Raw genomic sequence first — 15,944 nt, 5'->3', positions numbered from 1 at the left:
TTATAGTAGTTATATTCTTGTACATAGGGGGCAGTATTATAGTAGTTATATTCTTGTACATAGGAGCAGTATTATAGTAGTTATATTCTTGTATATAGGAGAAGTATTATAGTAGTTATATTCTTGTACCTAGAGGCAGTATTATAGTAGTTATATTCCTGTACATAGGAGCAGTATTATAGTAGTTATATTCTTGTACATAGGAGCAGTATTATAGTAGTTATATTCTTGTACATAGGGAGCAATATTATAGTAGTTATATTCTTGTACATAGGAGCAGTATTATAGTAGTTATATTCTTGTATATAGGAGCAGTATTATAGTAGTTATATTCTTGTACATAGGGGCAGTATTATAGTAGTTTTATTCTACATAGGAGCAGTGTTATAGTAGTTATATTCTTGTACATAAGGGCAGTATTATAGTAGTTATATTCTTGTACATGGGCTCAGTATTATAGTAGTTATATTCTTGTATATAGGAGCAGTATTATAGTAGTTATATTCTTGTACCTAGAGGCAGTATTATAGTAGTTATATTCTTGTACATAGGAGCAGTGTTATGGTAGTTATATTCTTGTACATAGGAGCAGTATTATAGTAGTTATATTCTTGTACCTAGAGGCAGTATTATAGTAGTTATATTCTTGTACATAGGGAGCAGTATTATAGTAGTTATATTCTTGTACATAGGGGCAGTATTATAGTAGTTATATTCTTGCACATAGGAGCAGTATTATAGTAGTTATATTCTTGTACCTAGAGGCAGTATTATAGTAGTTATATTCTGTACATAGGAGCAGTATTATAGTAGTTATATTCTTGTACATAGGGGGCAGTATTATGTTTTACACCCTTGCACTGTCTCTTTGGGCCCGGTTCGATTACTATATGGACTGCTTGTCTTCTTTGCTGCAGTATTTCCTCTGGACCTGCCTTTGCTCTGTGTATTCGGTGTTATTTGACTGTTCTGTGTAGTATTTGGGACGTTCTCCCATTGCTGGCTTGTAAGTTCTGACTTGCACTTTGGAGCCCTGGTTGCTCTCTCTCCTCCTCTTGTTCTTCCTGTCCCTCCCAGAGACCAAGCCCTGGATCTTGCACTCGGAGTCCCAGCAGAGGAGCAGATAGCGGGGTGAGCGGTGTGAGGTGTAGTACCTGGTGAGTGTCCTGATACTCTCTGCATCCAGCTCTGCTACATCTCCTACCACCCCCAGGCAGCAGCACACTCGCCGGGCGTTCTTCCCCTACACAAAGTTTTCATTTCCTTTGTAACTTTTTTTTTCCTTTTTTTTTTTTTTTTTTAGAAAATATTGAGGAAGCCGTGGTTTCGTCGTTGATGCGTGGAGACCACCGCGACACTGACGAGGGTAAGAAAGGCAGAACTTTGTAAAAACGTCCCCAACTCCGCATCTGGCGGAGACGATCGGTTGCTTTTTTTTTTGTGTGGAATTTTTGGAATTTTCCTTTGACATTTGTTTTCAATTATGATGAATCTTGACGCAGGGACGGACGATGTTCACCGCTGTGCAGTCGATTGTCAGCTCCGTTTTGCTCTTTTTTTTAGGGAGGGGGGGGGCACCCTTAAACAGAGAGCTAAAAAATGGCTCCTGATCTCTAACATTTTGGGGTCTGTGATCTTTGGCGGGTAGGGGGGGTACCTGGTCTTCGCACTGCGCCATGTGGACCTCCACGATGGAATGGAGCCCGTCATGGGATGGACTGGGGGGAACACGGCCGTTCTGTTCGCCCACCTCTCAGATAACGTTTCCAGATGGGCTTCTCTATAGTGGGCGCAGGAGTTGCCCCTGGACCCTGGTACCTTGGAGGGGCCCAGAAGACCCATATGATGAGGCCAATACTGAAAAGGACCCGTAATGGTCGGCCACAATGAAGAATCTCCAAATTTCCTTCTTTAGGGTACAGTGATGTCGGCCGGGCCTAACCCTGAGGCTGCACTACTGAGACGAGACCTAGATCGAATCGGCTTCTGCATCAATAATCGAGGTCAGCGCTGAGGTGGGCGCCAACTGGGGCCATGACAGACAAGGGCGGAGCGAGCCATCGGTCTCAGTAGTGCAGCCTCTGGCTTTGGGCCTGCACCATTTCTCCACTACTGACACAACAACTCGCAATATAGCGGTGCCGCTGGCCCTCACTGTCCAGGTGGACGTATTATAGCAGAATTACGTGGCGCTCACTCGTGGTCTCGGTCAGGAAGAAGCAGCCGTGTAATCATTAATATGAGGGGATCGTTGCCAGCGGAGACGACAATGACCTGAACCACGACATTGAGCAATGAGGCGACGACCAGCAGATCACCGCCATCATCTGCCCGGGGGGGGGGGGCTGTCACCTACTGGAGGTCTGTCACGTGGACATGAAGGGGTTAAGCTTTGCACATCTCAGCTGCTATTGACTCATTAGTCACAAAGGCCTCAGGCCTGGCCTAGATTTAGCTTCACGCTGTCGCCAAATTGTCTCCATGGCGATGGGCAGCGCATCAAAGGTCACCATGGTAGCGGGAATTGTTCAGCATCGGGGGGCATCTAATGGGGGCTGCAGTAGTGGGGGGCACGGCAGATTAACCCCTTCATGTAGGAACCGCGGCACAAAGATAAATTATAGAAGGGAAAGTTCTAGGAGTCTCTAATAAACTTTATTTCTCCTTTTTTTTTTCTTTCTTTTTTTCTTCTTCCACCTAGAATCTGTTATATCATCTGCTGAGCCGTGTATCTAATCCTCCCCTGTGTGATACTGTCTGCTGAGCCGTGTATCTAATCCTATCCTGTGTGATACTGTCTACTAAGCCGTGTATCTAATCCTCTCCTGTGTGATACTGTCTGCTGAGCCGTGTATCTAATCCTCCCCGTGTGATACTGTCTGCTGAGCTGTGTATCTAATCCTCTCCTGTATGATACTGACTGCTAAGCCGTGTATCTAATCCTCCCCTGTGTGATACTGACTGCTGAGCCGTGTATCTAATCCTCTCCTGTGTGATACTGACTGCTGAGCCGTGTATCTAATCCTCCCCTGTGTGATACTGTCTGCTGAGCCGTGTATCTAATCCTCTCCTGTGTGATACTGTCTGCTGAGCCGTGTATCTAATCCTCCCCTGTGTGATACTGTCTGCTGAGCCGTGTATCTAATCCTATCCTGTGTGATACTGACTGCTGAGCCGTGCATCTAATCCTCTCCTGTGTGATACTCTCTGCTGAGCCGTGTATCTAATCCTCTCCTGTGTGATACTGTCTGCTGAGCCGTGTATCTAATCCTCTCCTGTGTGATACTGACTGCTGAGCCGTGTATCTAATCCTCTCCTGTGTGATACTGTCTGCTGAGCCGTGTATCTAATCCTCTCCTGTGTGATACTGACTGCTGAGCCGTGTATCTAACCCTATCCTGTGTGATACTGACTGCTGAGCCGTGTATCTAATCCTCTCCTGTGTGATACTGACTGCTGAGCCGTGTATCTAATCCTCTCCTGTGTGATACTGACTGCTGAGCCGTGTATCTAATCCTCTCCTGTGTGATACTGACTGCTGAGCCGTGTATCTAATCCTCTCCTGTGTGATACTGTCTGCCGAGCCGTGAATCTAATCCTCTCCTGTGTGATGCTGACTGTTGAGCCGTGTATCTAATCCTATCCTGTGTGATACTGTCTGCTGAGCCGTGTATCTAATCCTCTCCTGTGTGATACTGTCTGCTGAGCCGTGTATCTAATCCTCTCCTGTGTGATACTGTCTGCTGAGCCGTGTATCTAATCCTATCCTGTGTGATACTGTCTGCTGAGCCGTGTATCTAATCCTATCCTGTGTGATACTGTCTGCTGAGCCGTGTATCTAATCCCCTCCTGTGTGATACTGACTGGTGAGCCGTGTATCTAATCCCATCCTGTGTGATACTGTCTGCTGAGCCGTGTATCTAATCCTATCCTGTGTGATACTGACTGCTGAACCGTGTATCTAATCCTATCCTGTGTGATACTGTCTGCTGAACCGTGTATCTAATCCTATCCTGTGTGATACTGTCTGCTGAACCGTGTATCTAATCCTCTCCTGTGTGATACTGACTGCTGAGCCGTGTATCTAATCCTATCCTGTGTGATACTGTCTGCTGAGCCGTGTATCTAATCCTATCCTGTGTGATACTGACTGCTGAACCGTGTATCTAATCCTATCCTGTGTGATACTGTCTGCTGAGCCGTGTATCTAATCCTATCCTGTGTGATACTGACTGCTGAACCGTGTATCTAATCCTCTCCTGTGTGATACTGACTGCTGAGCCGTGTATCTAATCCTATCCTGTGTGATACTGTCTGCTGAGCCGTGTATCTAATCCTCTCCTGTGTGATACTGACTGCTGAACCGTGTATCTAATCCTCTCCTGTGTGATACTGACTGCTGAGCCGTGTATCTAATCCTCTCCTGTGTGATACTGTCTGCTGAGCAGTGTATCTAATCCTCTCCTGTGTGATACTGACTGCTGAGCCGTGTATCTAATCCTCTCCTGTGTGATACTGACTGCTGAGCCGTGTATCTAATCCCCTCCTGTGTGATACTGACTGCTGAGCCGTGTATCTAATCCTATCCTGTGTGATACTGACTGCTGAGCCGTGTATCTAATCCTCTCACGTGTGATACCATCTTCTGAGCCGTGTATCTAATCCCCTCCTGTGTGATACTGACTGCTGAGCCGTGTATCTAATCCCCTCCTGTGTGATACTGACTGCTGAGCCGTGTATCTAATCCTCTCCTGTGTGATACTGACTGCTGAGCCGTGTATCTAATCCTATCCTGTGTGATACTGACTGCTGAGCCGTGTATCTAATCCTCTCCTGTGTGATACTGACTGCTGTGCCGTGTATCTAATCCTATCCTGTGTGATACTGACTGCTGAGCCGTGTATCTAATCCTCTCCTGTGTGATACTGACTGCTGAGCCGTGTATCTAATTCTCTCCTGTGTGATACTGTCTGCTGAGCCGTGTATCTAATCCTCTCCTGTGTGATACTGACTGCTGAGCCGTGTATCTAATCCTATCCTGTGTGATACTGACTGCTGAGCCGTGTATCTAATCCTATCCTGTGTGATACTGTCTGCTGAGCCGTGTATCTAATCCTCTCCTGTGTGATACTGACTGCTGAGCCGTGTATCTAATCCTCTCCTGTGTGATACTGACTGCTGAGCCGTGTATCTAATCCTCTCCTGTGTGATACTGTCTGCCGAGCCGTGTATCTAATCCTATCCTGTGTGATATTGACTGCTGAGCCGTGTATCTAATCCTCTCCTGTGTGATACTGTCTGCTGAGCCGTGTATCTAATCCTCTCCTGTGTGATTCTGACTGCTGAGCCGTGTATCTAATCCTCTCCTGTGTGATACTGTCTGCTGAGCTGTGTATCTAATCCTCTCCTGTGTGATTCTGACTGCTGAGCCGTGTATCTAATCCTGTCCTGTGTGATACTGACTGCTGAGCTGTGTATCTAATCCTCTCCTGTGTGATTCTGACTGCTGAGCCGTGTATCTAATCCTGTCCTGTGTGATACTGACTGCTGAGCCGTGTATCTAATCCTCTCCTGTGTGATTCTGACTGCTGAGCCGTGTATCTAATACTATCCTGTGTGATACTGTCTGCTGAGCTGTGTATCTAATCCTCTCCTGTGTGATACTGACTGCTGAGCCGTGTATCTAATCCTCTTTTGTGTGATACTGTCTGCTGAGCCGTGTATCTAATCCTCTCCAGTGTGATACTGACTGCTGAGCCGTGTATCTAATCCTCTCCTGTGTGATTCTGACTGCTGAGCTGTGTATCCAATCCTCCGCTGTGTGATACACTGTGTGTAGATGCACCTTCACATGTAGGGTGGTCACCTGACCTGTCATGTACATGGTCAGAGGCACCTGTGGGGGCAGCGGATATTTGGCAGGTACGCCGCTGCCGCCGCCCCTCTGTCGTTGCCGCCCCGTGTGCAGGAATGAAGGGGCCGCAGTGTGTGCACAGCGCTGTGTGCGGAGGTCACATGTGGGGACGCCGGGGTAAACATTGGGAAAGTTCCAGTTGTCACATGCTGGGAATTGTAGTTACACAACAGCTAGATGGTGTAATACCCTGAAGTACCAGGAGGTGTCAGTGTTGTAATAACCCATTGTAAATATCGCCACCTGCAGCAGTGGTGGAGTACTGCACCCGAGCTCACTGTCTCCCCCTACAGGCCAAGGACTGGGACTGCTGCTGACAACGTGACAACCACAGAAGGTTAATATGGCTGAGAAGATCAGGTGAGGGTGCAGGCGACATGTCGGATACTGAGCCCTCTACGGGGGAGGGTGGTCTTCTATCTGGTGACATCGGAACCTCTATATTACAGCTTACCCGCAAAACTGATCAATGGCGGAATCGCCGGACTGGTGGGCGTCACCTGTGTCTTTCCCATCGACCTCGCCAAGACACGACTACAGAACCAGCAGGGCCAGGGCATCTACAGGGGCATGTAAGTGACGCCACCCTGGGGACGGCCGCACGCATGGTGACAATACATTCCCTTTAAGTGAGCCCTAAATCTCCAGGTTTTATAACTGCCCCTTTAAGCGGCAGGATCTGACCGCGTGGTCCTGGGATCAAAAACCTTGTGCCGTAAAAGTTGATCTTCACATTGTCGGCGTTGGCTTCAGCCTGGCACACAAACAACATTTCCTTTAATGGTGTCTGCCAGTCCTCCCCGAAGATGACTCACGCTCTGCCACATCCAAAATATTATAAAATCTGTTATTATTAACCGCACCCCGGGAGCGCGCTCCGCGAACAGGCGCTCAGTGTCCCTGCTGATGCATCATATCCCTGAAATCCAGGGGAAGAGCAATCCAGAGGAAAGGTGCAGCGCAGGAGAAGTCAGCGCAGCAATGGAGGTTTACATGAGTAATGATAGGGCTGCAGCCGGGATAACCGGAGGGGCAGACGCCAGATTCCGAGACGTCCCCTGTAAGGGTATATACAGTGCGCCTGTCACCTACAGCCACGATGCTAGAAGAGGTAACATCGCAGGGTTAATCCATGTCCACGAGGCAAAGTGTGAGATATGAGAAGAATGAGAAGAATGAGCTATCACGGGAGCCGTCATTATAAATACCGCCATTACAGTGTCCGCGACCACCATCACCCTGCATTATTATATTCCGCCAGACTGTGCACAGGTCGCTCTAGGTGAACCTGCAAGATCAGGATGAACCGATCCAGTAGGTGAAATGTGACCTCAATACTTAGCGCCTCAAGCAACACGCAGGATTGTGCACTAATCTCACACCGCTATATACTCGCCCGCAGGTTTGACTGCCTGATAAAGACGGTGCGATCAGAAGGATTTTTTGGAATGTACAGAGGTGAGAACTAATGAACATCCCCAGGGGCCGTATTATAGTAGTTATATTCTTGTATATAGGGGCAGTATTATAGTAGTTATATTCTTGTATATAGGGGCAGTATTATAGTAGTTATATTCTTGTATATAGGGGCAGTATTATAGTAGTTATATTCTTGTACATAGGGGCAGTATTATAGTAGTTATATTCTTGTACATAGGGGCAGTATTATAGTAGTTATATTCTTGTACATAGGGGGCAGTATTATAGTAGTTATATTCTTGTACATAGGAGCAGTATTATAGTCGTTATATTCTTGTACATATGAGCAGTATTATAGTAGTTATATTCTTGCACATAGGGGCAGTATTATAGTAGTTATATTCTTGTATATAGGGGGCAGTATTATAGTAGTTATATTCTTGTACATAGGAGCAGTATTATAGTAGTTATATTCTTGTACATAGGGGCAGTATTATAGTAGTTATATTCTTGTACATATGAGCAGTATTATAGTAGTTATATTCTTGTACATAGGGGCAGTATTATAGTAGTTATATTCTTGTACATAGGAGCAGTATTATAGTAGTTATATTCTTGTACATAGGAGCAGTATTATAGTAGTTATAATCTTGTACACAGGAGCAGTATTATAGTAGTTATATTCTTGTACATAGGAGCAGTATTATAGTAGTTATATTCTTGTACATAGGAGCAGTATTATAGTAGTTATCTTGTACATAGGAGCAGTATTATAGTAGTTATATTCTTGTACATAGGAGCAGTATTATAGTAGTTATATTCTTGTATATAGGGGGCAGTATTATAGTAGTTATATTAATGTACATAGGAGCAGTATTATAGTCGTTATATTCTTGTACATATGAGCAGTATTATAGTAGTTATATTCTTGCACATAGGGGCAGTATTATAGTAGTTATATTCTTGTATATAGGGGGCAGTATTATAGTAGTTATATTCTTGTACATAGGGGCAGTATTATAGTAGTTATATTCTTGTACATAGGAGCAGTATTATAGTAGTTATATTCTTGTACATAGGAGCAGTATTATAGTAGTTATATTCTTGTATATAGGGGGCAGTATTATAGTAGTTATATTAATGTACATAGGAGCAGTATTATAGTCGTTATATTCTTGTACATATGAGCAGTATTATAGTAGTTATATTCTTGCACATAGGGGCAGTATTATAGTAGTTATATTCTTGTATATAGGGGGCAGTATTATAGTAGTTATATTCTTGTACATAGGGGCAGTATTATAGTAGTTATATTCTTGTACATAGGAGCAGTATTATAGTAGTTATATTCTTGTATATAGGAGCAGTATTATAGTAGTTATATTCTTGTACATAGGAGCAATATTATAGTAGTTATATTCTTGTATATAGGGGGCAGTATTATAGTAGTTATATTCTTGTACATAGGGGCAGTATTATAGTAGTTATATTCTTGTACATAGGAGCAGTATTATAGTAGTTATATTCTTGTACATAGGGGCAGTATTATAGTAGTTATATTCTTGTACATAGGAGCAGTATTATAGTAGTTATATTCTTGTACATAGGAGCAATATTATAGTAGTTATATTCTTGTATATAGGGGGCAGTATTATAGTAGTTATATTCTTGTATATAGGGGCAGTATTATAGTAGTTATATTCTTGTATATAGGAGCAGTATTATAGTAGTTATATTCTTGTACATAGGGGCAGTATTATAGTAGTTATATTCTTGTACGTAGGGGGCAGTATTATAGTAGTTATATTCTTGTACGTAGGGGCAGTATTATAGTAGTTATAGTCTTGTACATAGGGGGCAGTATTATAGTAGAGTCTTGTACATAGGGGGCAGTATTATAGTAGAGTCTTGTACATAGGGGGCAGTATTATAGTAGTTATATTCTTGTACGTAGGGGGCAGTATTATAGTAGTTATATTCTTGTACATAGGGGCAGTATTATAGTAGTTATATTCTTGTATATAGGGGCAGTATTATAGTAGTTATATTCTTGTATATAGGGGCAGTATTATAGTAGTTATATTCTTGTATATAGGGGCAGTATTATAGTAGTTATATTCTTGTACATGGGGGCAGTATTATAGTAGTTATATTCTTGTATATAGGGGCAGTATTATAGTAGTTATATTCGTGTATATAGGGGCAGTATTATAGTAGTTATATTCTTGTACATAGGGGCAGTATTATAGTAGTTATATTCTTGTACATAGGGGCAGTATTATAGTAGTTATATTCTTGTATATAGGGGCAGTATTATAGTAGTTATATTCTTGTACATGGGGGCAGTATAATCATGTCTATTTCTCTTCCTGTATAGGGGCTGCTGTGAATCTCACCTTGGTGACTCCAGAAAAGGCTATAAAACTAGCAGCAAATGACTTTTTCCGGAGTGTTCTGTCCCAGGAGGGGTGCGTCTTTCTTTATGAACAATCATCCATTATTATTGTGGACGTCTCTGTAGACTGTGGCATTTTGTTATCAGAGTAAAGTGATCCAATATTTCACCTCTGTAAATGGTAAAAGTATGTGAACCTTTCGGATTAGCAGATGATTTGAAGGGGGGTTTACTGTAGTATCTGAGCTTTTCGATCAATGGGACGACAATCGGGTGAGTGGGCGACCTGTTTGGTTTATCTTCACATCTCGTCTGTGGAAATGGATAATGGCAGGAAGAGAGGAGCGAAGGGTCTCACAGTTTGATGTGGAGCAGACGGCTCTGGTCGCTCGGTGACATTTCCTGCTTTGGTTGCAGGAAGGAGCTGACGTTGGTGCGGGAGATGTTGGCCGGCTGCGGTGCAGGGACCTGCCAGGTGGTGGTCACGTCACCCATGGAGATGCTGAAAATCCAGCTGCAGGATGCCGGACGCCTGGGTACTCCGCAATTATAGCACCTTCGACTGCACCTGCACACAGGCCCACTAGGTGGCAGCACTGGTTATTATCTCTCGCCCCCTGGTGGTCAGTTGTGATATTCTCTTTGTATGGATTTTTACCTTTACTCCTCATACTGTAAAGAATCCTTCCCCAGCATTACTTCTTGCCCATCTTTTCTACACTATAGAAATGCAGCGACGTTTGTTACACATTAATTAGCCTTGCTCCTGAACCGTTTTGTGTACACAGCTCCCTTGCAGAACTATGCACCTGCTTACATGACTTGGATAATGAAATGATTTCGGTTTTTCGTCTTTTAAGCGAAACAGAAGGTCGCAGCCGGAGTCGGAGCATCCGCTGCCACCGCTGCTCCTCAGAGACCCTCCGCCCTGCTGATAGCGAGAGATCTGCTCCGGACCCAGGGAATATCGGGGGTCTATAAGGGTCTGGGGGCCACGCTGTTGAGGTAAGAAGGTAAAGCGTCCATTATTGGTGAAGCTAATCCGAATGTAGTGAGGGGGTTGTCCAGTAATCCGGCAGGGGCCGTTCTATCAGCGGGATTTTCTCTCCTCCTCAGGGACGTTCCTTTCTCCGTCATCTACTTTCCCCTCTTCGCCAACATTAACAAACTCGGACAGAAGTCTCCGCGGGAGAAGGCGCCATTTTACCATTCGTTCATTGCCGGATGTGTCGCCGGCTCGGTGGCGGCCGTCGCGGTGACACCTCTGGACGGTGAGTCTTTTCTAACGGGGGGTGTAAAGAGGATTCCTCGTCTTAAAGGGCCCAGTTCTGGTATTCTTTTAGTAAAAGATACTTAAAGGGATTGTCCAGGACGGACTGGTGAGCTGTCCTGTCGGTATCTCAGTCCTGGACCGCCCCCTTAACCCTGCGTCTCATTTAGTGCTGAAGACGCGGATCCAGACCCTGAAGAAGGGGCACGGGGAGGACACGTACAGCGGGATCGTGGATTGCGCCAGGTGAGCCGCCCTGACCGGAGACCCCAATACCGGAGACCGGACCCTGCACTGACGGCTCGCTTTTCTTTTTCCTTCTTCACACAGGAAGATATGGCGGAATGAGGGTCCGGCGGCGTTCATGAAGGGGGCCTGGTGCCGGGCGCTGGTCATCGCTCCTCTCTTTGGAATTGCCCAAGTTGTGTATTTCATCGGCATCGGAGAATACGTCCTCGGGTATCTCCAGTAATTGGGGGGGCCGTGATAAATAGTCCGAAGACCCCCGACACCTGATGACGCGGGAACCGACCAACACAGAGGAATCGGAAACCCCCAAAACGGACAATTGTGGAAGTGAAGTCATCGGTATGGAAGTGATATAACATGGGGAAGATGAGTGATGACCAGTGATCGTGCGGCCATACTGGGGGCGCCGCTCTTCATGGGGCACAGAGTCTGAGTCAGCCAATACAGAAGGGGTTTTATATATTTTTACAAAAACTGATTTCCCATCGTGTTTTTATACAATATCGGTGGTGGGGGAGTCTAATGGAAAAAGTTCTAGTTTTTTAGCTTCTGTTTAATGAGAAAAGAGACTGGAGGAATGACTGTGACCGGACACTTGTAATATTATTATTATTACTAATTATTAATATGAGATTCTCATCATCCAGAGTTTTCTGCCTCCGCGATGTGGAGATTATTGGAATTAATACTAATCAGCGCAGAATTGCCCCTTCCTGGGCTGTACAATGGACGAAGGGAAGGACACGGGCACCATCTGGTGGCAGAGAGAACTTACTGCAGGTGTATAATTGACATTACAGCAGCACCATCTGGTGGCAGAAAGAAGTTACTGCAGGTGTATAATTGACATTACGGCAGCACCATCTGGTGGCAGAGAGAAGTTACTGCAGGTGTGTAATTGACATTGCAGCAGCACCATCTGGTGGCAGAGAGACGTTACTGCAGGTGTATGAGGTTACAGCAGCACCATCTGGTGGCAGAGAGAAGTTAATGCAGGTGTATAATTGACATTACAGCAGCACCATCTGGTGCCAGAGAGAAGTTACTGCAGGTGTATAATTGACATTACAGCAGCACCATCTGGTGGCAGAAAGAAGTTACTGCAGATGTATGAGGTTACGGCAGCACCATCTGGTGGCAGAGAGAAGTTACTGCAGGTGTATAATTGACATTACAGCAGCACCATCTGGTGGCAGAGAGAAGTTACTGCAGATGTATGAGGTTACGGCAGCACCATCTGGTGGCAGAGAGAAGTTACTGGAGGTGTATAATTGACTTTACAGCAGCACCATCTGGTGGCAGAGAGAAGTTACTGCAGGTGTATAATTGACATTACAGCAGCACCATCTGGTGGCAGAGAGAAGTTACTGCAGATGTATGAGGTTACGGCAGCACCATCTGGTGGCAGAGAGAAGTTACTGGAGGTGTATAATTGACTTTACAGCAGCACCATCTGGTGGCAGAGAGAAGTTACTGGAGGTGTATAATTGACTTTACAGCAGCACCATCTGGTGGCAGAGAGAAGTTACTGCAGATATATGAGGTTACGGCAGCACCATCTGGTGGCAGAGAGAAGTTACTGCAGGTGTATAATTGACATTACAGCAGCACCATCTGGTGGCAGAGAGAAGTTACTGGAGGTGTATAATTGACTTTACAGCAGCACCATCTGGTGGCAGAGAGAAGTTACTGCAGATGTATGAGGTTACGGCAGCACCATCTGGTGGCAGAGAGAAGTTACTGCAGGTGTATAATTGACATTACAGCAGCACCATCTGGTGGCAGAGAGAAGTTACTGCAGGTGTATAATTGACATTACAGCAGCACCATCTGGTGGCAGAGAGAAATTACTGCAGGTGTATAATTGACTTTACAGCAGCACCATCTGGTGGCAGAGAGAAGTTACTGCAGGTGTATAATTGACTTTACAGCAGCACCATCTGGTGGCAGAGAGAAATTACTGCAGGTGTATAATTGACTTTACAGCAGCACCATCTGGTGGCAGAGAGAAGTTACTGCAGATGTATGAGGTTACGGCAGCACCATCTGGTGGCAGAGAGAAATTACTGCAGGTGTATAATTGACTTTACAGCAGCACCATCTGGTGGCAGAGAGACGTTACTGCAGGTGTATAATTGACATTACAGCAGCACCATCTGGTGGCAGAGAGAAGTTACTGCAGGTGTATAATTGACATTACAGCAGCACCATCTGGTGCCAGAGAGAAGTTACTGCAGGTGTATAATTGACATTACAGCAGCACCATCTGGTGGCAGAAAGAAGTTACTGCAGATGTATGAGGTTACGGCAGCACCATCTGGTGGCAGAGAGAAGTTACTGCAGGTGTATAATTGACATTACAGCAGCACCATCTGGTGGCAGAGAGAAGTTACTGCAGATGTATGAGGTTACGGCAGCACCATCTGGTGGCAGAGAGAAGTTACTGGAGGTGTATAATTGACTTTACAGCAGCACCATCTGGTGGCAGAGAGAAGTTACTGCAGGTGTATAATTGACATTACAGCAGCACCATCTGGTGGCAGAGAGAAGTTACTGCAGATGTATGAGGTTACGGCAGCACCATCTGGTGGCAGAGAGAAGTTACTGGAGGTGTATAATTGACTTTACAGCAGCACCATCTGGTGGCAGAGAGAAGTTACTGGAGGTGTATAATTGACTTTACAGCAGCACCATCTGGTGGCAGAGAGAAGTTACTGCAGATATATGAGGTTACGGCAGCACCATCTGGTGGCAGAGAGAAGTTACTGCAGGTGTATAATTGACATTACAGCAGCACCATCTGGTGGCAGAGAGAAGTTACTGCAGATGTATGAGGTTACGGCAGCACCATCTGGTGGCAGAGAGAAGTTACTGGAGGTGTATAATTGACTTTACAGCAGCACCATCTGGTGGCAGAGAGAAGTTACTGCAGATGTATGAGGTTACGGCAGCACCATCTGGTGGCAGAGAGAAGTTACTGCAGGTGTATAATTGACATTACAGCAGCACCATCTGGTGGCAGAGAGAAGTTACTGCAGGTGTATAATTGACATTACAGCAGCACCATCTGGTGGCAGAGAGAAATTACTGCAGGTGTATAATTGACTTTACAGCAGCACCATCTGGTGGCAGAGAGAAGTTACTGCAGGTGTATAATTGACTTTACAGCAGCACCATCTGGTGGCAGAGAGAAATTACTGCAGGTGTATAATTGACTTTACAGCAGCACCATCTGGTGGCAGAGAGAAGTTACTGCAGATGTATGAGGTTACGGCAGCACCATCTGGTGGCAGAGAGAAATTACTGCAGGTGTATAATTGACTTTACAGCAGCACCATCTGGTGGCAGAGAGACGTTACTGCAGGTGTATAATTGACATTACAGCAGCACCATCTGGTGGCAGAGAGAAGTTACTGCAGGTGTATAATTGACATTACAGCAGCACCATCTGGTGGCAGAGAGAAGTTACTGCAGATGTATAAGGTTACAGCAGCACCATCTGGTGGCAGAGAGAAGTTACTGCAGATGTATAAGGTTACAGCAGCACCATCTGGTGGCAGAGAGAAGTTACTGCAGGTGTATAATAGAAACCACAGTAGCACCATCTGGTGGCTGATAAGTTACTGCAGCTTCTGACCTGTCCATGTAGTGGTAGATTGAGAGTATGGTGGCAAATTAATGTTTCATCTTCATACACTTTCCAGCGGCAGTACATGGCGGGGGTTGTCACATTATCTTTAATCACAGGGTTAACCCCTTAAGGACCAGAGGTATTTTCAGATTCTGCATTTTTGTTTTTTGCTCCCCTTCTTCCCAGGTCCATAACTGTTTTTTAAATTTTTCGGTCAATATGGCCATGTGAGGGCTTGATTTATGCGGGACAAGTTGTACTTTTGAACGTCACCTTTGGTTTTAACATATCGTGTTCTGGAAAAACAAATTCCATGTGCGGTGAAATTGCAAGAAAAGTGCACTTCCACAGTCGTTTTTTTTTTTTTACCATGTTCACTAAATGCTAAAACTGAGCTGCCATTATGATTCTGCAGGTCATTTCGAGTTCATAGACATCAAACATGTCCAGGTTGTTTTTTTCATTTAAGTGGTGAAAGAAAAATCCAAAACTTGGTAAAAATATATATATATATATATATATATAAAAAAGGCTCCATTTTCCCGAGACCTGTAGCGTCTCCATTTTTCGTGATCTGGGGTCGGGTGAGGGCTTATTTTTTGCACGCCGAGCTGACGTTTTTATTGATACCATTTTGGTGCAGATACGATCTTTTGATTGCTTGTTATTGAAATGTAGCAGTGACCAAAAAAAACATAATGCTGCCATTTTTTATTTATTTTCTCTCTACACCGATTAGCGATCAGGTTAATCCTTTTTTATATTGATAGATCGGGCGATTCTGAATCCGGTGATACCAAGTACGTGTAGGTTTGATTTGGAATGCGGTAAAACAGGGGTGATTAGAACTTTTATATTTTCAAAGCGTTTTTTTTTTTTACTTTTCACTTGCTTCAATAGTCTCCACGAGAGCCCAGAAGCTGCGGAACTTCGCTCGCCGCTGCTACATCCAGGCAATGATCAGATCCCCCCTGTGTGTAGCAGAAATGATCACTAGTTATGAGTGGTGACCACCGGGCGGCAATGACAACCACAGTGGTCTCCTGAAGACCCCTAGTTGTCATGC

General features: G+C 44.9%; 1 protein-coding gene across 12 annotated transcripts; it reads left to right on the top strand.

Moving 5' to 3' along the window:
- The first annotated feature begins 987 nt into the window (after positions 1 to 987).
- Positions 988 to 15,393, top strand: SLC25A18 (solute carrier family 25 member 18). 12 transcript variants are annotated; one of them, XR_011320633.1, is made up of 13 exons: positions 988 to 1,157; positions 1,304 to 1,366; positions 6,208 to 6,274; positions 6,364 to 6,486; positions 7,317 to 7,372; positions 9,711 to 9,801; positions 10,146 to 10,264; positions 10,589 to 10,733; positions 10,845 to 10,999; positions 11,169 to 11,244; positions 11,329 to 14,450; positions 14,506 to 14,556; positions 14,667 to 15,393. XR_011320633.1 is itself a non-coding variant. In XM_069762909.1 (11 exons), the coding sequence occupies exons 3-11, from the start codon at positions 6,258 to 6,260 to the stop codon at positions 11,468 to 11,470; spliced, it is 924 nt and encodes a 307-aa protein (XP_069619010.1). In that variant the 5' UTR covers positions 988 to 1,157; positions 1,304 to 1,366; positions 6,208 to 6,257; the 3' UTR covers positions 11,471 to 15,393. The 12 variants fall into 12 exon arrangements, 1 of the variants encoding a protein (XP_069619010.1); XR_011320624.1 differs by having other exon boundaries at positions 11,329 to 12,137; positions 12,354 to 15,393; XR_011320627.1 differs by having other exon boundaries at positions 11,329 to 12,565; positions 12,672 to 15,393.
- Positions 15,394 to 15,944: the final 551 nt, after the last annotated feature.

Source organism: Ranitomeya imitator, chromosome 4, assembly GCF_032444005.1.
Source record: "Ranitomeya imitator isolate aRanImi1 chromosome 4, aRanImi1.pri, whole genome shotgun sequence".
In the NCBI taxonomy this organism is placed as follows: Eukaryota; Metazoa; Chordata; class Amphibia; order Anura; family Dendrobatidae; genus Ranitomeya; species Ranitomeya imitator.
The sequence above is the reverse complement of the archived record's forward strand: the minus strand, read 5'-3'. Positions and strand labels throughout refer to the sequence as shown.